This window comes from Scyliorhinus torazame, chromosome 15, assembly GCF_047496885.1.
Source record: "Scyliorhinus torazame isolate Kashiwa2021f chromosome 15, sScyTor2.1, whole genome shotgun sequence".
Lineage (NCBI taxonomy): Eukaryota > Metazoa > Chordata > Chondrichthyes > Carcharhiniformes > Scyliorhinidae > Scyliorhinus > Scyliorhinus torazame.
Window position 1 is genome coordinate 167,531,261 of NC_092721.1, and position 24,258 is coordinate 167,555,518.

General features: G+C 44.3%; 1 protein-coding gene across 1 annotated transcript in view; it reads left to right on the plus strand.

The window, feature by feature from the left end:
• LOC140391964 (FRAS1-related extracellular matrix protein 2-like) overlaps nucleotides 1–24,258 on the plus strand; it is a 322,439-nt gene that overhangs the window by 5,792 nt on the left and 292,389 nt on the right. Inside the window, exon 2 of the mRNA XM_072477063.1 lies at nucleotides 9,539–9,628. Within this exon, the coding sequence (XP_072333164.1) occupies nucleotides 9,539–9,628 (90 nt within the window). The remainder of the gene's footprint in view (nucleotides 1–9,538; nucleotides 9,629–24,258) is intronic.

The following is a 24,258-nucleotide window of genomic DNA, read 5'->3' on the forward strand; positions in this document are numbered from 1 at the left end:
TTTTAATTTTTTTTCAAGTGTCCGTTCTGGTCAGAATAACAGTGAGCCAGAAAAACATTGCGGGCCATAGGCGATTACGTTAATAATGACCAGAATGGGAAGGCCTCACCCTCCATGGGAGGCACTGAAGGTCGTGATTAGAGGAGAGATCATAGCCTACAAGGTGTGCAGAGATAAGGAAGAGAGGGCGGCAAGGCAGCAGCTGGTTGACTCCATTCTGGAGGTCAACACAAAGTACTCCGAGGCCCCGACCGTAGAGCTGCTGGTGGAGAGGAAAAAGCTACAAATGGATTTTAACCTGCTATCCATCAGGAAAGCAGTGCACCAACTCTGCCAGACACGGGGGACCTTCGATGAACATGGGGACAAGGCTGGCTGCCACATGCTCACTAGTTGAGAAAGCAGGCAGCCATGAGGGAAATAGCGCAAGTCAAGAATAACAGAGGCAAATTGGTAGCAGAACCAAAAGAGGTCAATCAAGCATTTGAGACCTTCTACCGAGGGCTGTACACCTCCGAGCCTCCCGACGGGGACGCGGGGATGAAACAGTTCCTTCATGGATTGGAACTACCAGTCGTGGGGAAGACAGATGGAGGGGGCTGGAAGCACCAATAGATCTGGGAGAAATCACGGAGAGCATCAACTCCATGCAGGCGGAGAAGGCACCGGGACCCGACGGGTTCCCGGCGGACTTCTATAAAATATTTGCACCAGCCCTGGCCCCACACCGAAGGGACATGTTCGGCCCCCCCCGGGGAGAGAACACCAGAGGTGATCTTCTCACTGGATGCAGAAAAGGCCTCCGACAGAGTCAAATGGAAGTACCTCCTCGAGATACTGGAATGGTTTGGGCAAGGAGCGGGATTCACCGCCTGGGTGAGACTCCTGTGCAACGTTCCCAAGGCGAGTGTTCGAACCAACACCACCAGCTCTGAATACATCCAGCTACAAAGAGGCACAAAGCAAGGATGCCCATTATCCCCGCTCTTGTTTGCACTAGCAATCGAACCCCTGGCAATAGCCCTGTGGGATGCGACAAGCTGGAAGGGCATCCAGAGAGCATAGAGTCTCAGTCTATGCGGATGACCTGCTCCTGTATGTCTCGAAGCCGCAAGAAGGACTGAAGGCAATCATGCAGGTCCTGAAAGAGTTTGGAACCTTCTCGGATTGAACCAACTCAACCTGGGCAGAAGTGAGGCATTCCCAGTGAACACAAACGGAGGAGGGGCAGAGCTGGAGGGACTCCCGTTTAATACAGCCCAGAACAGATTCCGATACCTGAGGATCCAAATAGCCAGAGACTGGACACAGATCCACAAATGGAACCTGACCAGCCTGGTGGAGGAAGTTAAAAAGGACCTACAGAGGTTGGGCGCACGCCCACTCTCCCTGGTGGGGAGAGTACAGACGATCAAGATGAACATGCTTCCGAGGTTCCTCTTCCTGTTTAGATCCATATTGATCTTCATCCCCAAGGCCTTTTTCCAAAACATAGACTGCTTAATTATGGCATTTGTGTGTGTGTGGGGGGATGGGGGTAAGGGGGTAAGAACCCAAGACTTCCTAAACCGACATTGCAAAGGAGGAAAATCAAGGGTGGCCTGGCATTACCAAACCTGCAGTACTATCACTGGGCAGCAACGGCGGAATGAGTGAGGGGATTGGTAAACGAACCCAACTCAGAGTGGGTGTGGATGGTGGAGGCCTCCTGCAAGGGGACAACTCTCCGGGCCTTGGCTACAGTAGCACTCCATCCCCCTCGGCAAAATACACATCAAGCCCAGTGGTACTGGACACACTGAAAATGTGGACCCAATTAAGGCAGCACTTTGGGCTGACTAGGATGTCCCCCATCTGCGGCAATCACAAATCCCCCCCCCCCCCCCCCATAGCGACCTTTAGGAAATGGAGACGGAACGGGGGCACACTGATAGTTAGGGACTTTTACGTAGGGCACAAACTAGCGATACTGGACGAACTGACGGAGAAATGGGAACTGCTGACAGGACAGGAAATGAGACACCTGCAAATAAAGCACTTCCTCCGCAAAGAGACAGTAGAGGACCTGATAAACACAGACAGTAAAGAAGGGGGACTCTGTGGGAAAATGTATGGGCAGCTGCTGGACAGAGCCCGAACACTGGACGAGACCAGACAGAAATGGGAGGACGAACTGGGGACAGAATTGGGGTGGGGACTCTGAAGCGAGGCACTGAGCAGGGCTAACTCCACCTCCTCCTGTGCAAGGCTCAGCCTCATGCAGCTCAAAGTGGTGCACAGAGCACACCTGACCAGAACATGAATGTGAAGGTTCTTCCTGGACTTGGAGGACATATGTGAACGGTGCCAGAGGAGCCCGGCCAACCACACCCACAAACTGGCTGGGTTCTGGACAGCCTTCAACGAGGCAATGTCCAAGGTTTTGGGGGTGAGGGTGAAGCCATGCCCAAATGTGGCAATCTTCGGGGTATCAGAGCAGCTAGAACTACACATGGGGAGGAGGGCTGACACCTTAGCTTTCGCTTTCCTAATCGCACGACGAAGAATCCTGCTCGGCTGGCGATCAGCAGCACCACCCACAGCTGCAGACTGGCTTGCAGACTTTTCGGAATTTCTCCACCTGGAGAAGATTAAGTATGCCATCCAAGGGTCGGAGGAAAGCTTCCTAAATGCATGGCACAGTTTGTCAGCCTGTTCCAAAACCTGTTCAACGAATAAGATGGGGAAGCGGGAAAGTTAGAAAGAAAAGGGAGAGAAAAAAAGACTGAACAGGAGCGAGCAATGCGGGGGTAGGGGGGTGGGGTGGAGAGAAGAAAAGGCTGGAGGGGCACAAAAGGAACAACATGGGAGGAAGGGGCAACACCCCCCTCTTACACAGGGGAAACAACAAGGGGGGGGGGGGGGGGAGGACCACATGCCAAGCCAGAGGGCGGCAGAATTTAAATAGGGGAAATTAAGGGAAGGAAAAGACAACCTTTTCTGTATTGTACAGTGAATAATCACGGCTAACAATGTACATAATTGTTTATAAATTTTGAAAATGCCAATAAAAAGATTTAAAAAAAAGAATAACAGGGAGAATCCCGCTGCCATATATTCAGCCTCTTATAACAATTTATTTTCTCCATGTGAATCATGGCGTGCTCATGGCGACTTGCCTCTGATATGCTCACCATGGGAAAACTTAATCTCTGTAATCAGTGGGGCACACCTTTTAAACGCCTCCCCAGCACTTGTTCCAAATACAATTGGAGGGACAGCTGATAGAAAGACTGCGCCAAATTTACAGAGGGTGCCCTCAGCAAACGTATCGATGGGATCGAGTAAAGGCGGAAAACCCTCAACCCACAAGCGGGCAACCGTGAATCCAGCAAAGTGACCAACCCCACGTGGGAGGCTGTAGCCGCGGTCTTCAGCGCCATCTCACGGCAAAAGAGGATGGGGCAGGAGTGTCGTAAGAAGATTTACCTTCTTTGTGCAAGCAGGGTAAGTCCACCTCCTCGTGTCTCTCTCAGCATCCCTTAACACAGCCTTCACACCTCCACGGTAAACTCACTCCCTCCCACCTCGTGAGGTCACAGCAATTGTCATGCCAACTCTTCCCACTCCCCCCCCCACCCCACCCCCTATTCCCCCAGTAACTCTGGTGCTCCTCAAATGCCTGCTGCCACACTCACCTCCCACGTCATCCCCATCTGACGTAGCATGACTCCCACCTATACTCTTCCCATCTGTCTCATTACAGGACAAACTTGAGGACAACAGACATGAGTTGGCATAGCTGGCCAGAATGATGCCAGAATTCAAGACCCTAACCGATTTGAGGAATGAGCCCTTGAGCTTGCTGGCGAGGAGCAGGACTGTTCCTGTGCAGAGGGCGACGTAAGTGGCAAAGATACAAGTGAGAACCGTCAACACATCTAGCCATGGCACAAGCCTTACGAGAGTGATCTTTTCTATCAGTTTTCCCCTGTCCCACACTAATATCATCTCCTTTCCATTGCAGGTCAATCAACAGACCAGCCAGGACTATCCTTACGGCCCCTGAACACCACGGACTCGAGCAGCTCTGAGGCAGACATCTCAGAGAAGAGGCCTCACACCTGTCACCAGCACCCTCCACCAGCGGAGATACTCGAACCTCAGTGGGATTAAATAGCAGTCGGGCTTCTGGCTCACTCACTGGTGAGCACCTGACGGCTGAAGATCCACAGCAGGCTGAGGAAGGAATGCCCCAGGGATCCGGCACTCGGACGGATGCTGGTGCCCAGTACTCTGCTGAAGCACAGGTTGATGACATGCCCCTAAGTATGGCCATCCCAGAGTTTCTGGAGCTGCAAAGTTAGTGTCTCGAGCATCAGGAAGGGATGACAGCATTCCTCCTCGGACTGCAAGGTTGACTGGAGGAGACCCATCATCTTCTGTCCGAGGAAATGACGCTGTCTTTCCAATGCAATGAGGCCAACACTGTGAAGGTGGCATCCTCAATGGAGACCGTGGCGCAGGACATGAACTCCATGACAGGGGATGTCTGCTTCATAATTTAGCTCATGACCTCCCTGAGATACGAGCTCCATGGTGCAGGTCTTCAGCTGCATGGTACATGTGCTTGTGGGAATCCACGAGTGTCAGCACCAGAGGACGCGGAGCTCCTGCTGCCCCTCTATCCTATAGAGGACCCAAGGCGACCGGGCACCCGGAGCCCAGGGACCCCCGGGCAACCGAAAAGAAGAGGATTGGCAGGAGTGCAGCCTGAAGCCTTCCACACAGGTGATCTTTGTGATGTCCAAATGGACAATCTTTGTGATGTCCAAGTGCCACTTTGTGATGACGGAGCTCCAGTTGCTCTGTCTGGACCTGTAAAGACTTAATTACCTGCAAAGACTCGCATTCAAAGTATCGTCTTGCATCATTGACTTTGTCTATATATATATGTTTCTGGAACCCACCTCTTCATTCACCTGAGGAAGGAGCTGTGCTCCGAAAGCTAGTGATTTGAAACAAACCTGTTGGACTTTAACCTGGTGTTGTAAGACTTCTTACTGAAAAGAAGAGAACATCAAAGTGAGAAATGAGGAGTCCAGACAATGCCCTGACCCTGTGCCTCCCTCAAGATCTGGGACATCCACCCATCCCCATCCCCTATATGTGTGTCTTTCACTCCCTCCCCTGTCACACATTAGCACTTCCCCACAGTTGACCCTCTCACTCCACCTGAATGAAGTGTTTTGACCCTTGAGAGCCTCAGCGGTCCCTGTGTCCTCTCCTGTCTCCCAGGGCAAGGAGTGAGGGCAGTTGAGTGCATTCAAGGTATCTGTTCTAATGTGGGGAAACAACACATTGCCTCCCATCATGCCTTGAACGGGGTGACTGCTGAGCGAATTCATCGTAACGCCTTGCTTGGGGGCCCAAGCATCTGTCTCACTCCTGTTTTGTATGAGCCTTGGAGTTGTAAGTCTTGGAGGCCAGGCTTCCAGCTATCTTGGGTCAACACAAATAATCAAGTAAACTGAGGGGCAAATGAAAAGGACAGTCCCTTAAAGGGGTACTGCCTTAAACAAAAAGCAAATCACAAATGAAACTTAAAACATCAGACTAAAATGCGATTAAAGAGGTCAATATTGCACCACGGGCATGGAAGGCCTCAAGGGTGCCGGTGGTCAATGCATGCTCCCTCCTCCGGGACACTCGGCCGTGAATATAGCCGTGGTAGAGGGGCAAACAATCAGGTTGGACCGCCCCCTCGGTCGCCAGCTGCCTTAACTTGTTGATGGCAAGTTTGGCTAGGCCCAGGAGCAGGTTCACGAGGAGGTCCCCTTCCTCCCCTGCCTCTCTACACTGGGTGCCGATAGGCCAGGATCATATGGCTGAAGTGCAAACAAAACTGCAACAAAAGATTTTTTAAGTAACTGAAAAGAGATTGCAATCCAAAGCAACCTATATAAGCATGGTCCACAGACTCCACAAGGCCGCAAAAGGGAATCTGTGAACCAATGCAACCTATGGTTGTATGTGACCGCTGCACGAGACACCCTCCATCCCAAGTTCCCGATACCACTCCAGCATTGCAATGCTGACTTTGACAATTGACACATTTGACGTGTTAAGGAAGGGTCAGGTACCTGATTAGGCAGTTGGCTTCCCCTTGTGGCAGGAAAGGCACACCTGATGCATGTGAAGACTGCAATTTGAAGACACCCTCATTCCCCCAGCTCTCAAAGGCTGTGGATTAAATGAGCCTTCCAACTTGAACAGTCAGCCACACATACACTAATCTCTGACAATTTGGTCTCCATAACCAGTGGCCTTGAACCTCCGGAAATCTCATGCCCTCTGATTTCACAGTGCTGCCTGCGTGGGGTTTCATTCTCACTGCAGTCATCCTCCCTGCTGTGTCAGGGTCTTTAGATCCCATGAGACTGGAAAACACCTCTTGTCTAGAGTCCCCACTCTGCCCATGCAGCCTGGCATCTCATGTGACCCAACCCAGGGACCTCACAGTCGCCCCCAGTGCTGAACCTATGGATTCATCAGCTCCCACCCACTTTGCAGCTGTCACTCTGGAAGGGCAATCTCTCTGCGGTGATATCAGCACAAGCCCAGCAAGGAGGACACTGGAAGCGCTGTGTGCATACCAACAGCCAGATTCCTTTAAACCTAGAGTTTTCAGCTATGAAGGGCCGCCGGTAAGGCCAGCTCTTAGTTGAACTTATCTGGGTCCCTCGTGTCCTCTCTGCTGCCCCTGTGCGACTGGCACTGTGGATGGTAATGGTGACCTGAGCACTCAACTCCAATACCCCATTTGGAGATGAGGTTGTCAGGTTCTCGTTTTTATATAGCTGCTGGAAATAGACCCAATGATGTCACGCCGGCAACCAATGAATATTCAGTGAGGGGGAAGTCCCTGGGAGGCCTCACTAACGATATTTTCATGTATTTAACAAGGTTCCCGGCCTTCCGTTACGTCACTGTTGGAAAATCGGAAATCACGATCTTGCCAGCAAGAATCATGTTTCCTGATTCTCGTCGTATTTTCTACCCATGTCACCGTTCTCGCTGACAGCTAACGCAGGCTCAAAATTCTGCCCATTGTGTCTGCACTGGCAAATCGGGACTCTAATATTACAGTTTAGCAATTGCTGTACAATGTAGTCTGGTCCTGACTTCCAACACAATTGTATTGTAATGCTATATGAGTAATGTTCACTTTCTTCTTAATAGAGATGACCTTGTGTAATGACTTATTAAATATGTTGCACTTAGAAATGAGTTCAACTCAAAACAATGTCAATTAAAATCTATATTTACATTGCAACAAGTGCCATTTACAATTTTATGGTTGGGGAAACTGGGCAGTACGGTATATTATTATACCATCCATCTACTTTTGGAACCTAGGATGAAACCTAGCACTACTGATTGATTGATAAAGTTTTATCTCCATTCTGGCTAAAGAGGCCTTCTGTGAAATAACCTTGGACAATCTCAACTTCATTTCTATTGGTGTGCATGTAAAACACTTAGAACTCAGCATAATAATGATAAAACATGGCAACCCTTAGCTTAAAGGTGAAAATATATATTTTTCATGTTTAATTTGGAGAAAAACAGAAGTATCTTGACCTTAGTCAAGGCCTATCAAAAAACTGAACAGAGATTCTCAGACTGTAGAAATGGTTGGTGCGGGACTGCAGTAGTAGAATATATTCTTCTGAGGTTGCGGTTATGGATCACAGTGTCAATTCTGGGCGGTCCATTATCAAAAAGACTCAAAAGCCATAAGGTGTGAACAGGATAGATTCACGAGGAAGATGCCAGAGGTGTGAACAGTAGTTATGAGGAATTACTGGAACTATTTCCACTGGATTAAGGAAGGTTAAGAGGAGATTTAATAAAAACTTTTAAAATGAGGAAATTGAGTGCATTGGGAAAGACTACTCTGATTGGGCAAGTGAAAGGTCATCAATTTAAAATATTAGCTGAGAGTTAAGAGAGAATCTAGGAGACATTTCTCTTACACAGAGAGTTGTTCGAATATGAACTGTTTTGCCGCCAGGAGTGGTGGAGACAAAAACCATTGCATTTTAAGCAAAAATTGGAAAAATACCTGAAGCACAAAGGGGCTATTGAGAGGAACCAGGGCAATGGGATTAATTTTGGATTGCTTCAGCAAAACACTGGCAAGGACTCGATTGATTAAATTGCCTTCTTCTGTAAACTCTGGCTCTAAACATAGGTGTAGACTTGGGCTAGGTGGAGGGGGGTAGTGATGATCATCAGATTTGGCCTACCAACAGTCAGATAATCTCTTCAGTTTTTTGATATGCCTGGACTAAGGTCAAGTGTCTTTCTCCCAAGTTAAACATGAAAAAATATTTATTTACACCTTTAAGCTAAGGATTGCCATGTTAATCGAGTTTTCCTGGACCTCAGTCATATCAGAGTCCCAAAAGTACCCAAGTCACTATTCCTTTAAAATAAGTATTGGGGGTGTGCAGTTTATCAGATAGTGATATGCTATCAATACAAGAAGATCTAATGGTCATTATCCAACTTCTCTTGGGTCTGCACACAGCCCACATAAAGCAACAGAGCATTATCCAGAATTATTGGCTTTTTCCTATTTGTGTAGGTCGGGGAGGGGGGGTGGCATCAATAATATGCTGCCAGATAAGTCCGGAGGCTGATGATCCTGAGCTAGACTAGCCAAAAGGTTTGCACTTAAAATATTAATTTTCCTGTTTTTACCACAGAAACTGCGACCTGCTGATATTTGTCGGTAAATGTTCCTAAAGCTTTGATTACCGCTCTGATTGGTTGGATATGTTGAACATCAAGTCTACTAAATGAACTCTCTTAAGCTACCTAGGTGTCTCAAATGTTTGCCTCTGCAAAATCACTCCGTGAATCCAGAGCATGATTAGAATATTAAATTACAAATCAGATTCAAAATAGCTTGAAAGGCTACAAAGGCAGGTTAAAAATCTGCTTTAACTAAGCGTTTGCTTATTTCATTGTAACTTTTCCCCACACTTAAATTGATGGGCTTTGACAGTGTTTCTGTGGTGGGATGTTGCTGGTTAAGAATATGTGCCTTTTGGAGGGAAAGCTGATGAAATTTCCATTTTGCAAAATCAATTCATAATGTTGGATTCAAAAGAATCATTGTGTTTCCTGCTGTGTTCTTAAACAGCTGTTAAGGAGCACACAAGTGTGACCCTGGGTTAGATGCCTTCTGGTTTTCTTAACTTCTTTCCCACCTGCTCTTTGTCACAAATCCAGGTTTCCAATCAGTGCCTCCTGCTGTGGCACATTTCACAATTCCAGAGCATTTATTCAAAATTACACGAGGGTTCCGAAGTAGCACCGTCATTATGTAAATCAGCATTCCAATTATCTACATGCCCGACTGTCCCATGATGACTACTCTAAAAGCAGATTTCATTGATCACTGAAGGAAACGTAGTAACAAAAGTAATGTGAGAAACAGATCCTAATGCACCTTCCTTAAAATACTAAACCGTTGTTGGTATTCCAGGGGAAGTTGATGACATGAAGATCTGCTATGTGTTGAAGGAAGGGAACAATGCAACAAGTGACGTATTCCACTTCTCTGTTGAAGACCGTGGTAAGTGATTCTGCCTGATGCATGTAAATCCAGGCTGGTTAATAGTATTGTTCTTTCTATAGTGTGTTTCAGCTGCCAGATGTTCCTTCCCACTTCAACTATAGCAGGTGTTTTCTGGCAGACGTCAAGATGTTATTTCCCACTGTACCTCATGCTCCAATTTCCAAGTGTTTTCAGGCTAAACATGCCAGAGCATTTACTTAGGTCATGAATTTTTAGAAGATTTTTCTTCATTGTTTGCTCCCTAATATATGTATTGTATGTAGATAGAAATATGGAGCATCTTTAAAATCTTGCACGTGCTGACTAAAACCTTGAGTTTATTTTCAGTATTGGAGAAATAGTAGGAAAACATCAGCTGAAGAAATGTGACTGCTGAAATAAACGTTTTAACTTTTCCTGTGCCACTTGCAATTACACAATTCTCTCTCTTCATAACACGATTAGTTATCACAATTCATTTTGTTTCACATAGAACCATTTTCTCTCTCTACAATTGCATAGTGCTCCATGTAAGCAGTCCACTTGTCTTATCATTTTGTATCTGTACCTAAACATCTAAACATATTTGCCATATTCTCATCAATCAATAAGGGAAATTAATTATTTCAGTTTTTCATCAAAAAACATCATCTGGTGTTTAATCAAAATGCAACGATGAAATTCAGGCATTTTGAATAGTGCCAAAAGTGATTCTAAGTACTCAATATTAAAACTATTGCACTGTTGTTGTCTTGTGACTTGTTTAAGTGAACAGAACAATAAACAGGGATGAATTTGGATGGAAAAGTGAATTTGTTAGTTTAAAAAGATCTCTTCATTGATTCTACTCTCAGTTTCTTTAAAATATATGGCAGCATGGAATATAGTATAGGAACATTTGAAGTTATGCTTTTTTGTGGAAAGAATAAAGATGCTGAATATTATTTAAATGGAGAAAGCTGCAGCACAGGTATTTTGGGGTCCTCGTTCATAAATGGCAAAAGATTAGCATGCAGGTTGAGCAGGTAATAGGGAAGGTGAATGGAATGTTGGCTTTTACTTCAAAGAAAATGGAGTATAAAAATAGGGAAGCTTTTCTCAAACTATACAAGGCACCAGTCAGACGACACCTGGAATACGGTGAACAGATTTGGTACCCTTACCAAAGGAAAGATATACTGGCTTTGGAGGCAGTCCAGAGAAGGTTCACTAGATTGATCCCGGGTATGGAAGTATTTTCTTATGAGGAGAGGTTGAGTAGATTGGGCCTGTACATTGAAGTATAGAAAAATGAGAGGTGACCTTATTGAGAACTATTGGATACTCAGGGGGCTTGACAGAGTTGATGCTGAGAGGTTGATTTTCACAGAGGGCATAATCTCAGAGTAAGGAGTCACCCATTTAAGACTGAGATGAGGAGCAATTCTTCTCTTGGAGATTCGTGAATCTCTGTAAGTCTTTACCTGTAGAGGTAAAACTGTAATAGTGTCATGGGAGTGTCTATTTAAGAAATGTTTTTGTCTTATCACATGGGTTCAGTGATGTCATTGTGTGGGTGGAGCTGGGCTGTGGCTCTTTGAGTTTTACTTTCGCTTTGTGTTTGGGCTGGTTTTTGAACTGCACAGGTTGAAAAAAGTGTCTCGCTATCTTCATTCTAAAATAAGGTTCCAGACTGGTAACATAAAAGAGATAATTATTTTCTGGAAGGAATTCAAACCTGCTGTTTAAAAAGGGGAACAGAGTAACACTAACAAGTCTTATATCAGTAAGAATGCCGTGTGCTGGGCCAATCTTTGAAAAGGGATTTCTGGTTTTACTTGGATTTTGTTATTGAATTGGAACAGTTAAGGGGAATTTATTAAGGATTATGCATAGATTACTGTAGCTGTGTGGGGTCTTTATGGTTGTAGTTGATAAAAATTCTTATGTGTGTGTTCTACAAATGTTAACTAAATCTGTAGAATAAAGCTTGTTTTCTGATTAAAAGCACCTAGAGAATTCTGTTGAATAACACCTGAAAGGCAGGCTCTTATGCTCATCGTAGCCAAAATCAATAAACAGTTAGAGGTCAGGTGAACTCCATAATATACTTTGGAGTTTTCTAAACCCTGGCCCATAGCAATAGACAAATTTATAATAAGTAAGTGAATTAAGGGTTACGGGGACAAGGCAGGAAAGTGGAGTTGAGGATTATCACATCAGGTCAGTCATGATCTCATTGATTGGCGGAGCAGACTCCGTGGGCCGAATGGCCTACGTCTGCTGCTATGTCTTATGGTCTTACATATTGACCATTTGATTCTTCCATGTGACACAAGCATTTATAATTCCTAAATGGACCTAAGAAATATTTTATCAACAGTAATATTGCAGTCTTCAGATTTTTAGTCTGTAATTCATGAGGATGCTTTCTCTGCAATTATTTCAGAATATTTTGCAAAAGAGGGACCTGGACCAGACTGGCACAGGATCTGGGGCAAAAGTAGCTCTTATTTTACATTATGTTTTCATTTTCTGCAAAGAGCCATTTCCCAGATGTAATTTACAATGTAGATTATGATTTAATGTATCGCTAATTCAGTTTAGTCAAATTCCTGACAATATCATTAAATAGCCTAGTCCCAATGAGAAAAGATACCTCACAAACTCATCCTTTGGAGGATTGCGAAAAACCAAAAGTATTATGCGTAGTTTTTGTTATGATATCACTTTCAAGTGACATGATGATGCAAGGCTATATTATTTATCATATTGTTCTGTAGATTGGTGAAGAGAAAATAAGTTAGCAATTTCTTTTTGAGAAGACCCATTTTAATGTGCTCCTTCCTTCTATCCAGTGCAGTACAATTCATTTTCGTACTCTTTGCAAATAGTTTGGAAGATGATATTAAATCATCCTGTTTGGAGTTGAAACTATTTCTTGCGAGGAGCTATTGTGCTTTGATGCTGTGCTTTTATGTATAATTTTGAAATGATTTGGTAATTAAGATTTTACATTGCAAATTAATTATTGTGAGGTGGCTATAGACAGTGGGAGAACTTGATTTCAAGAGGCATAATGATGTTTGCTGACATTGCAATCGCCATTTCACAGTAGTTGCTAGGTTTAAGAACAATTTCGAAATATCAGAATAATTTGTAAATATTCACAAAATCCATTCGCAAGTTTTGTAATTTTTTTTAATGAAAGGCCTTGTTTGGATCGAACAATATATCATGTGTTAACATATTTTTCAATTCGTTGAAAATTCGGACATTTCTGGCTGGGCCAACATTTATTGCCCATTCCAATTTGCTCTTGAACTGAGTGATTTTCAGAGGGCATCTGTTTTCAAGAATCAACCACATTGCAGTGGATCTGGACTTGCATGTAGGCCAGACCAGGTAAGGATGGAAGGCTTCCTTCCCTAAAAGGTATTAGTGAACCAGATGTGTTTTTACAACAATCCTACAGATTTTTATCGAATTCACTATCTGTTGTGAGATTCGAAACTAGGTCCTTGGAGCATTACCTTGAGTTTCTGAATTGCTGGTACAGTGACAATACAACAATGCCACCTCCTCCCCGCTATTTCAGAATGTGACAGAGAAGTGAATGGTTCAGAATAGAAATCACTGTTGAGAGTAGTAACTCTGCCTACCTTCCTTCTATACCTGTAATTATGTATGAGAAAACTCACAATATGGCTAATCGTCAATGCTTGCCGGTGGTATTTTAACCAGGAAAGGCATTAAGCATGTTGTGGTGCAGGTAGGCGTTTGCTGAATGTCAGGCGTTCAGACTAAATTGTTCAAATGTTCCCAGTGGGAGGTCAGTGACCACAGCGCTGTTACAGGACTTTACATTGCAACAGTGACTACACTTCAGAAGTAATTCACAGGCTGTAACTTGCTTTAGGTTGTTTTGAGGTTGTGAAGGACACTATATTAATATAAGTTGTTGTCATCATTTATTACTTCCTTAAAGCACAGGCTATGATAATTTCAAATAATTGGAGATCACTGAAGGAAATTAACTTGGTTGCATTTAAAATTTTGCTTTACTTATTGTGATTTACAGTATTTTAAGTTGCTCCTCGTTCAGAAATTCAGTTAATGTTTTGACTCTTTTTAAATACTTGAAAATTAATTGACTTCATTGAAGCCTCTGACTTTAAAGGAATATACTTTGATGTCAGTATTAATAATTCACCAGGCATCCACCAACTAAATTCACAATAACAATGAAGTTTTACCACGGGATGTATGGCACTCACATTCATCTGAAATTGCTGTTTCAACTTTCTTAATGGAGACAAGAATCTTGTTTTCAAGTAGAAATACAGAAAATAAGAGCAGGATTAGGCCATTCGGCTCTTTGAACCTGCTCCACCATTCAACATGATCATGGCTGATCTCAACACCATGCACCAGCACTCTCCCCGTATCCCTGTTGTTGCTGAAATAGTGGAGAGAAAGCTTTAGACAGATGTGTAAAGTGTGCATGCTCCTGTCATCCCATGACATGATTTTACACCCTTTGGAATTTAATCCTGTAATGTTTTCTGAAGTAAACAGAAGCAAAATTTGAATGTGGCCAAAATATTGGAACTAAAATTCTAATTTTTATCTTCCCTGGTCTTGCTCCAGTTTAAAATTCTAATTTTTATCTTCCCTGGTCTTGCTCCAGTTTAATTGTTCAACCATTTTCAGCCTTATCACTTTTTGTGGCCTTCAGTCGTCTGACTCTGTCCTCCTCTTTTCCACAATGCCGTTTGAAGTGGCACTTTGTAAATTAAGTTTTCCCCGATATGTTTACATGTCGTCTCTTTTATATATTAAGCAAAAGATAATTTTTGTATAATCTACAACTCCATTGCAACCACATGCTGCCAGCCTTCGGCTGGGTAGTTGGGATAGCAGGGGAGACAGTGGCATAGTGGTAATGTCACTGGACTAATAATTCAGAGGCTCAGGCTAATGCTCTGGAATGCACAGGTTCAAATTGAATTCATTAGTAGCGACCATGACAATTACGTTGACTGTTGTAGAAATCCATCTGGTTCACTAATGTCCTGTAAGGAAAGTAATCTACCATCCTTAACTGGTCAAGTCAACATGACTATGACAATAACAATGTGATTGACTCTTAATTGTCCTTGAAATCGCCTTGTAAGTCACTCAGTTCAAGAGCAATAAAGGATGGGCAACAAATGATGGCATTGCCAGTGACACCCATGACCCATGAAAAAAACACAATAAAGGGCCATTATGAAAATGAAATGAAACTCGCTTATTGCCATAAGTGGGCTTCAAATGAAGTTACTGTGAAAAGCCCCTAGTCGCCACATTCCGGCGCCTGTTCGGGGAGGCTGGTACAGGAATTCATGAATGGGTCTATGATCATTAAGAAGGCTAGGCACAATAGAGCATGGATGCCACTTTCTTTCTCTACCAGGTAGATCACTACAGCTGAGAACTGTTTGATTTATTGCCTTGGCTGAGAAATAGTGATAATTTTGAGATTGTTTTCCACCAATGCCAAAGTAGCCTGTGCAGCCATGGGGCATGATGTCAGGTTTGAAATTTAAGGGCAGCACGGTGGCGCAGTGGGTTAGCCCTGCAGCCTCACAGCGCCGAGGTCCCAGGTTCGATCCCGGCTCTGGGTCACTGTCCGTGTGGAGTTTGCACATTCTCCCTGTGTTTACGTGGGTTTCGCCCCCACAATCCAAAGATGTGCAGGCTAGGTGGATTGGCCACGCTAAATTGCCCCTTAATTGGAAAAAATGAATTGGGTACACTAAACATTTTTTTAAAAGGTTTGAAATTTAATGCCGAGCTATGAGGGGAGAGTTAAGAGATATGACTGAAACATTGGTTGAAAAGATGAGTTTTACAAAAGTTTTTATATGTGTAAAGAGGGACAGAGGCAGAAAAATGATTTGCAGCTTTGCTCTCACTTCGCCATTTAGGCTGAAGTGGAAGTAATAAATGAGGAATCTGTATCTAGTCAGTCAGTCTGACCTCTGTGGTGGGGAAACTAATGGAAGCAATTCTGAGAGTCAGAATTAATCTATATTTGGAGAGGCAGGGATTAATCAAGAACAGTCAGCATGGTTTTGTTAGGGGCAGGTCATGTCTGACCAACTTGATTGAGTTTTTTGAAGAGGTGACCAGGTGTGTAGATGAGGGAAATGCATTTGACATAGTCTACTGGGCCTTCAGCAAGGCTTTTGATCAGGTCCCAGTTGGGAGACTGATAGAGAAGGTAAGAGCCCATGGGATCCAAGGAAATTTGGCAAATTGGATCCAAATTGGCTGAGTGGCAGGAAGCAGAGTGATGGTCAAGGGGTGTTTTTCTGACTGGAAGCCTGTGTCCAGTGGGGTCCCGCAGGAATCAGTATTGGGGCCCTTGTTTGTGGTTTATATAAATGATTTCAATATGAATATAGGAGGTTGATTAGTAAGTTCGCGGATGATATGAAAATTGGTGGGGTGGTAAATAGTGAGGAGATAGCCTTTGATTACTGGAGGATATAGATGGGCTGATGGAATTCAATCCAGAGAAGCGTGAGATGATGCACTTGGGCAGGACAAACAAAGCAAGGGCATACATGATAAATGCAAGACCCTGGGAAGCACTGAGGATCAGAGGGATCTTGGTGTGCATTTAACCGGTCCCTTAAGGTAGCAGAACAGGTGGATACTGTGGTTAAGAAGGCATATGGTATACTTGTCTTTAGTAGCTGAGGCATAGAGTTTATGAGCAGGGTGGTTATGCTGGAACTGTATAAAACATTAGTCAGGCTACAGCTAGAGCACTGTGTGCAGTTCTGGAATCCATATTGGAGGAGGGATGTGATAGCATTCGAAAGGGTGCAGAAGAGATGTACCAGGATGTTGCCTGGGTTGGAGAGGGTTAGTTATGAAGAGAGATTGGATAGACTTGGATTGTTTTCCTTGGAGCAGATGAATCTGAGGGAGGACATGATTGAGGTGTATAAAATCATGAGGGGCATAGAGTTGACAGGAACACACTTTTCCCATTGGTGATTCCAGAGCATACAAGGCTATGGATCAAGTGCTGGAAAGTGGGATTAGAATGGTTAGGTGATTGTTTTTAACTGGTGCAGATGCGATAGGCCGAAGGGCCTTTTCAGTGCTGTATGATTCTATGACTCTAGATTTGGGTGATCCACTTGCAAAATATTCAAAATCTGGTGATTGAAAACAAAACTTTTAAATGCTTTATTTGTGCCCACTCAATCTTTTTTTCCCCTATTCTCTCTTCTTCACTCTCTATCTTCTATTTATATAATTCTGTTTAATTTACTTTTACTTCTCATAACCAATTATGATATCCTACAACTCAACCGATTTTTGCCCTATTATTTTGACATTTGTACTTCCTTGAGTCCATTGCCTTTTGACTAACAAACTGTTGTTACAAAGTCTGTTTTTTCAGTCACACATGTATAAAAGAGTGACCTGTTCGCCAGACCCCTCAAACTCATTTGGTGGGAGATTCACTCATTTTGGTTTTCAAGTAGATGTCACCTACTTTGACGTATTTTACTAAAAAATAAACACAGCTCCAAATGTACAAACAAATTAGCAATTTGTCTCACTCTGGTTGACCATAAATCTCACCCTAACATCTCAGAAGTTGACAGGCTTAATGGTCGCTTCAACACTTGTCAAAACAGGAAGGCTGCTGCTTAATGTGTCACTCATCAACAACCCCATAGCCCAGAAAAGGCCAATTTTCCAACACTGACATCTTTCAGCTTGATGTGGGCAAGTATTTACCTTGACTTATTTTTTATAATAAATTATTGCCCTCATTTGAGGCTATAGTCAGTTATGCACAATGCATACAAACCCATACCCTCATAATTGCTTGTGGGTATGAATCAGTTTGTTGCGACACTGCAGATCATTTGCTCCCCTCAGGGGTCTTGCCAGAAAATCTCTGTCATTCCTTACTGGTCCTGTCCTACTGACACAGTTGATATTTCTGGGAACAAATTCTTTGCTGGAACTGTAAATAAGAAATCTTGGACTTTCAATAGCTTGGGAATTACTAGCTTCAGTACAGATTGTTGGAGTGAGATGCTGTCCAGTCGGAGTTGTATCTGAGACCAGTATTGAAAAGGTCAAGTGGGGAGGTGAGTGTGTTGTGAACTGGAAAGATGGAGCAAATGCTTGTGGTTTATTGTGGGGGGAGGGTGTATGTTTGTGAGAGAAATAAAGAATCCTTTTCTTGCGATTTAGCTCAGCGTTGATTTCTATAATTCTGACAAATTAGATATGAGTTTAAACATCAAACTCAATTCCAGAAATCCCAACTTAATTTGATTTTTTGTTGTAATAATATGTCAATTTTTTCAAACAGATGTCTGGGCGGAGGGCTCAGCACTCAATTCAAATAAAGATATATTTTTGTATTTGTCAAAATAGTGTTTGATAGGCAGCTTATTTCAATTTAGGAATTTCTTCAGTTATGGTCAAGCCATTTTTCAATTTGTTCAAAAACGGGGTCTGCAGCCATCAAAGGAAGATAGCAATTGCAGGTTGTTGTTGCAAACTGGGAAGAAAATGAAAGGAACTGTTGTGCTTACTACTTATTTGTCACGGACAAAATTATATATGGGCAGGATTCTCTGGCCGCCAGCCGTGTGATTCTCAGCTGCATAGCGGCGGGATTCTATTGTCCAGTGTAACCACCCCATGCCATCCTGAAACCCGCTGGTGGGGTACGCTGCTGGTAGGAAAATTGAATTGCAACGACCAGAGAATCCCAGCCATGTTTTATTGCTGTCTATGATCAATGTATTTTGTATGTGAGGTATGGTTGAGTGGCCAGCGACAGGAAGTTGTGATAATGGGCAAGTACTTTAATTGAGGGGCGGCAGGGTGTGACTAGTGGCATACCAGAGGGATCTGTGTTGGGGCCTCAATTATTCACAGTATTCATTAACGACTTGGATGATGGCATAGAAAGTCAAAGATCCAAATTTGGGGCAGCAGGATGTGACTAGTGGTATACCAGAGGGATCTGTGGTGGGGCCTCAATTATTCACATTATTCATTAACAACTTGGATGATGGCATAGAAAGTCAAAGATCCAAATTTGGGGTGGCAGGATGTGACTAGTGGTATACCAGAGGGATCTGTGTTGGGACCTCAATTATTCACATTATGCATTAACGACTTGCATGATGGCATAGAAAGTCAAAGATCCAAATTTTTGCTGATGATACAAAGTTAGGAGGCATTGTAGACATCCTAGATGATAGCATAAAATTGCAAGGAGATATTGACAGACTAGGTGCATGGGTATAATTGTATCAGATGGAATTCAATGTAAACAATTGTGAGGATGTTCATTTTAGACCAAAAAAGTATAGAGCAGAGTACTTTCTAGATGGGAAAAGGTTAAGTACAGTGGATGTCCAAAGAGACTTGGAGATCCTTATAATGCCACGAACAAGTGCAGGAAATAATCAAAAATGCTAATGGAATACTAGCCTTTTTATCTCTAGGATTGGAGTACAAAGATACGGATGTTTTGCTGGAGCTTTACAAAACCCTGGTTAGACCCCACATGGAGTATTGTGAGCAGTTCTGGGCACCACACCGTCTGAAGGATATGAAGGCCTTGGAGGAAATGCAACGTAGATTTACAAAAATGACACCTGCACTACAGGGGTTACGTTACGAGGACAGATTGCACAAAGACACGTATATGGAGTTAGGCCACAGATCAGCCATGATCTCATTTAATGGTGGGACAGAGTCAAGGGGCTGAATGGCCTACTCCTGTTCCTATGTTCCTTGTGTATTTTCATAATTTGGGGTGATGGTCCCAACATTAATAATTCCAACATCAAGCTTTGTTGTGAGTTTTAAAATTAAGGAGGGTTTTTTATTCCACATTTGCCCTTGTCGTTTAAAAATATGGCGTCTCATTATTTTGCCTCATACACACTAGCATTCATAAACATTAGGTACAGTTGAAGAAAATAATGATTATAAAGTATAATCAGCGGGATTCCCTAAGTCCCCACGCCGGCGGGAAAACCGGCGGCAACGACTCCGGCATCAACGGGCCCCCATGGTGGCTCCAGCCGGCGCCAAAGGGACTTTGCGAGTTCACGCATGCACGGAATGGCTGTCGTGATGTCGCGCATGCGTGGAACTGCCAGCGTGATTCCGCACATGCGCAGACCGGCCGGCATATTTTGCCGTATGCACTTCACTGCGCCGGCCATGAGGAGCGCGGAAGGAAGAAGTGCCCCCACGGAGCAGGCCTGCCCGCAGATCGTTGGGCCCCGATAGTGGGCCAGGCCACCGTGCCCCCCCTCCCCCCCCCGAGGACCACCCCCGCCGACTTACCTGCCAGGTCCCGCCGCGTGGGACCATGCATAACCCATGCCGGCGGGACTGGCCAAAAACGGACGGCCGCTCAGCCCATCGGGGCCCGGGGATTTGCCCGGGGGGCCCCTACCAACGGCTCCTGACCGGCGTGGCGTGAATCCCGCCCCCGCCTGAAAAACGGCACCGGAGAATACGGCAGCCGGCGTCAGGGCTGTGGGCAGTCGGAGAATCTTGCCCAATGTCTCAGTCTGTCTTCATATCCCAATGTTCAATGCCGGGATCACGATTTGAATATATTTAAATATCATTATCGAGCCTTTACATCAGATATTCTCCCCATTGTCCATTCCATCATGCCACTGTGCCACATGCAGGTCTCCCATGACATGCACCTGGTGAGCAGAACCCGCTGGAGGCACACAGGTGCGTGCAGCCCAGGCAGTAACCTGGCAATGCCCCCCATGATAAACTGAATAGTTGACATAAAATGAAATATTTCTCTGTTCAATTGTGTGCATTGCACATGTTTGGGCAAATAAGACTAGCCTCTGTGTGATTTAGGATGTTGGTCACCTATGAGAGTAATTGGAAATCTGAGGGGCAATTTTAACTCTGCTCACTTGTTCCACATTCTTCTTGCATTTTTTAACCTGCTGTTCCAGGCAGGTGGCAAGGACACATAGCTGGAGTGGAATGTTAAGCACCTCCTCCTCCCTTCCCCCTGCTGAGTGGGTGGCAGGTAGAGGGGCTGTATAATCAGGTACCATGGTAGGAGTGCAGGGCCTGTTGCATATCTGCCTCTGCTGTTACTTTATCAGGGGCAGTGGAGGCATTTGGTGACCAATTGGCCAATTGAGGCCAATTAATGGTCAGTTGAGTGCCTTCTTCCATCACCGTAGGTATTTTTCCAGTGGGAGGTGTTCACACCACATGGCGAGGCCAATGGTGAAACCTTTTGTCAGGCTTGGAGGGGAGGGCTTCTTCTGATAGGTTGCCCTGTGCCCAGCAGAGGCTTTTCCACCCCCAGTTCTTCCTCCCCAGTGGTATCTCCCCCACCTTCAGCATGTTCTGAGCCCCTAATTAACCTAGTTGTAGTCTTCCAGGTCTTGCAGACTGACCAAGCAGAGGTGTTCTCACCTGAACTTCTCAGCCAAGGGGTGGGACCACCACCATTGTGCAAAATTATGACCTTGAAATGTAAGGTGTCCTTTTTTAAATTTCAGATCAGACCTGATGATGTCATTAGACCCCAAATGTCATTTGGAAGAGGAGCTTGGGTAAGGGATTGACTTAGGTCAAGGACCTGACATTCCACTTATATCCAGTTACCATTTCCAGTTTTGGGATCACACTCAACCAGGCACATAGATGAGGCTGGGAAGTTAAAGTCACCTGGACCTTATGCTGCCAAGGTAGGTGGCTGTGTAGGAACAGGGGGTGGTTGGTGTTTGCCTTGACATTTGCCCAACTGTGTCTCATTTTGAGTTAAAATTGAGGCTGTGGAATCCAAAAGTACTTGGTGTAAAAAAAAAGGAAACAAAACCTCAAAAGGGCATTCCAGATTTTGGAGGGGAAAACAAGTTTGTGAAATGGAGGGAAGAGAGTGCCTTTGTAAACTGGAGGAGTGGTGTTAAAAATGGATGAGCATCTCCAAATTTTGGAAGCCAAAACTGGCCTGAATGAATTAAGAATGTTTAAAGAGGAGAATATATCAAGAAACCGGGTGGTATTAGAGAGAATAGAGTTTCTTAATTGGAGAAAGGAAGGAATGTCTCTATTCTCTACAGAGAGCTTTGCAAAGGAATGAGTACCTGTATCATTTGGAAGGATGGAAGGTGAGCATGCCTTTGTGAACTCTAAAGTGATTTGGTAGAGAAAGGAGCCTCTAGTCTGGGGAAATGATTAGAGGGAGAATGCCTTTGGAATGTGGATTGAAAAGAATGGAGGATGCTGCTGGACTTTGGGGGGGTTTGGAGGCGACAGTGCCTCTGTTAAATAGGAACTGGAGTTAAAGTGGACATTGTCACATGAATTGAAGGCGGGGAATGTTTTTGAAATGGGGAGAGATTGGATGAGGCATGGGGCCTCTGAAAAATATTTTTCCATTAATTTGTTGTATTAAAAGTTGATTGTGAAGTTTGAAAAATGTTTAAAATTAGCCACTCCACATAATGGGACAAATGTTCAAATTTTACAAAGAGGATCTTTCTGCCAATCTTCTTCACGTGCAGCCCTTCATGTGCCATTGGGCATGTGAGAAGTGAAGCAAAGGAAACATCTGACAGGAATATGTACAATTCCAAATTTGCTATCTACAGATCATTCCTGTTGTGTTTATTCTCATGCGTTAAATCACTAAATTTATGTGAACATCAACTGTCTTGTGGTTTTAGGCTGTGCGCAAGGGTTGTCTCGGTCATTGAAAACACAGCTGGGCAAGCTAGTCAAGATCATGGGCTAGCACAACAGTCTGAGGCAAACAGAAGAAATATCTGCAAGAAACCCTATTATATGTTTCAGGCAAAAGTGTTAACTAAACCTGATCCTCAGACACATAAATTATAGTGTTCGATGTATAAAACATATCCTGAGGCAGAAATCTGGGACTTGCTTCAAAATATTTGGCACATTTCCAAGGAAGCACTAAGCTAGAAAGCTGTCGAAAGTACAGAACGCAGTCTAATCAAATCAGAATACATTGAACGAAGATAAGTGATGTAATGAAGCTCACTAAAAGATGGGATTTCTTTTCTCAAAGATTTGAATTATTACGTGTGTGGACTCAGTCCAGCGCTGCCACAGTCGGGGGAGAGCCGATTCGCAGGCAGGGGGGACTTTGTCAGGGGCTTGGGGCACTGTTGGGGGTGGCCCAGGGTGCGCAAGCCGGCCAAAGGGGGGGACACTATTTTGCAGGCCGGGGCCGCGAGCGGCCGGCGGTCTGTTGCACAGCACGGCCGCTGCAGGCCACCACCGTGCACATGCACGGCCACGAACCCGGCAATTCTCCGGCCGTATCGGAGGCTAAAGCCGGGTGCTCTACGCTGCCTTGCTGCTAGCCCCCAGCCAAACTGAGGATCAGTGGCCGTTTTACACTGTTTTTTCTGTGGTAAAACGCCACCGTTCCCATGCCGGCGTGGGGACATAGCCTAAAAATCAGAGAATCCAGCCCCTTGCCTGCATTATCATATGCAAATTGTTGGCTTAATTTAGCTTTGCACCCCTCTGCTACATGTTAGCTCCTTGCACAAAGGAGTTGACTCCCAGGAAGATTAAGCTGGAGTTGAAAAGCTCAGCTATAAGCTATGTTAAGCAAATAATAAGAGCCAATTGGAAGAGTGCTGTTCAAGTTACAGTAATATCCTGTGTCATCCAGCTCCTTGGTATTCTCCAAAGAATGCATTCCAACTCCTTTTTGTGTGTCTTAAATGAAAACGACAAAATAATACCTTTAATACCTGCCATAGTACAATGTAGAAATGTAAACCGGTAATTGAATCGACAGCACTAGAAAGACCAGTGTCCACATTTTAACTCCAGGCAAGAGTAATACAGATAGTGGCCAATGCAGACAGGAATCCATTCAACCATCCGCAGTGTGACGATCTAGAATTTTTAACCAAGGCCCCATTTGTGTCGGTCTCCTTGTCTGAGCATGGTGAGAAGCACTGGCTGGTTGATGGGCGGGAGTGGGATTCTGAGCAGCAGAAGACCATAAGCCATGAACTGAAGGAACAGGGAGATAAGAATCTGGTAATTTTTTTTATTATAACTATTTCTTGTTTGGTAGCTATTGCTTGCAAAAACGGCATGATAAAACTTGTCAAACACACTAATGAAAAGGTAATTACGACGTGTTGAGTTCCTGTGATTACTTTGATATCAGATACTTTTTAAGTGATTCATACAGAAGTACTTCCCAATAATTATATAAGATGTACAGCTGCAGCATTCTATATGAAGGATCAAGAGATAGAGAACCTAGTGGAGTGGTGTAGCGACCACAATCTCTCCCTCAATGCCAGCAAAACTAAAGAGCTGGTAATTGACTTCAGGAAGCAAAGTACTGTGCACACCCCTGTAAGCATCAACGGGGCCGAGGTGGAGATGGTTAGCAGTTTCAAATTCCTAGGGGTGCACATCTCCAAAAATCTGTCCTGGTCCACCCACGTCGACGCTACCACCAAGAAAGCACAACAGCGCCTATACTTCCTCAGGATACTAAGGAAACTCGGCATGTCCACATTGACTCTTACCAACCTTTACAGATGCACCATAGAAAGCATCCTATC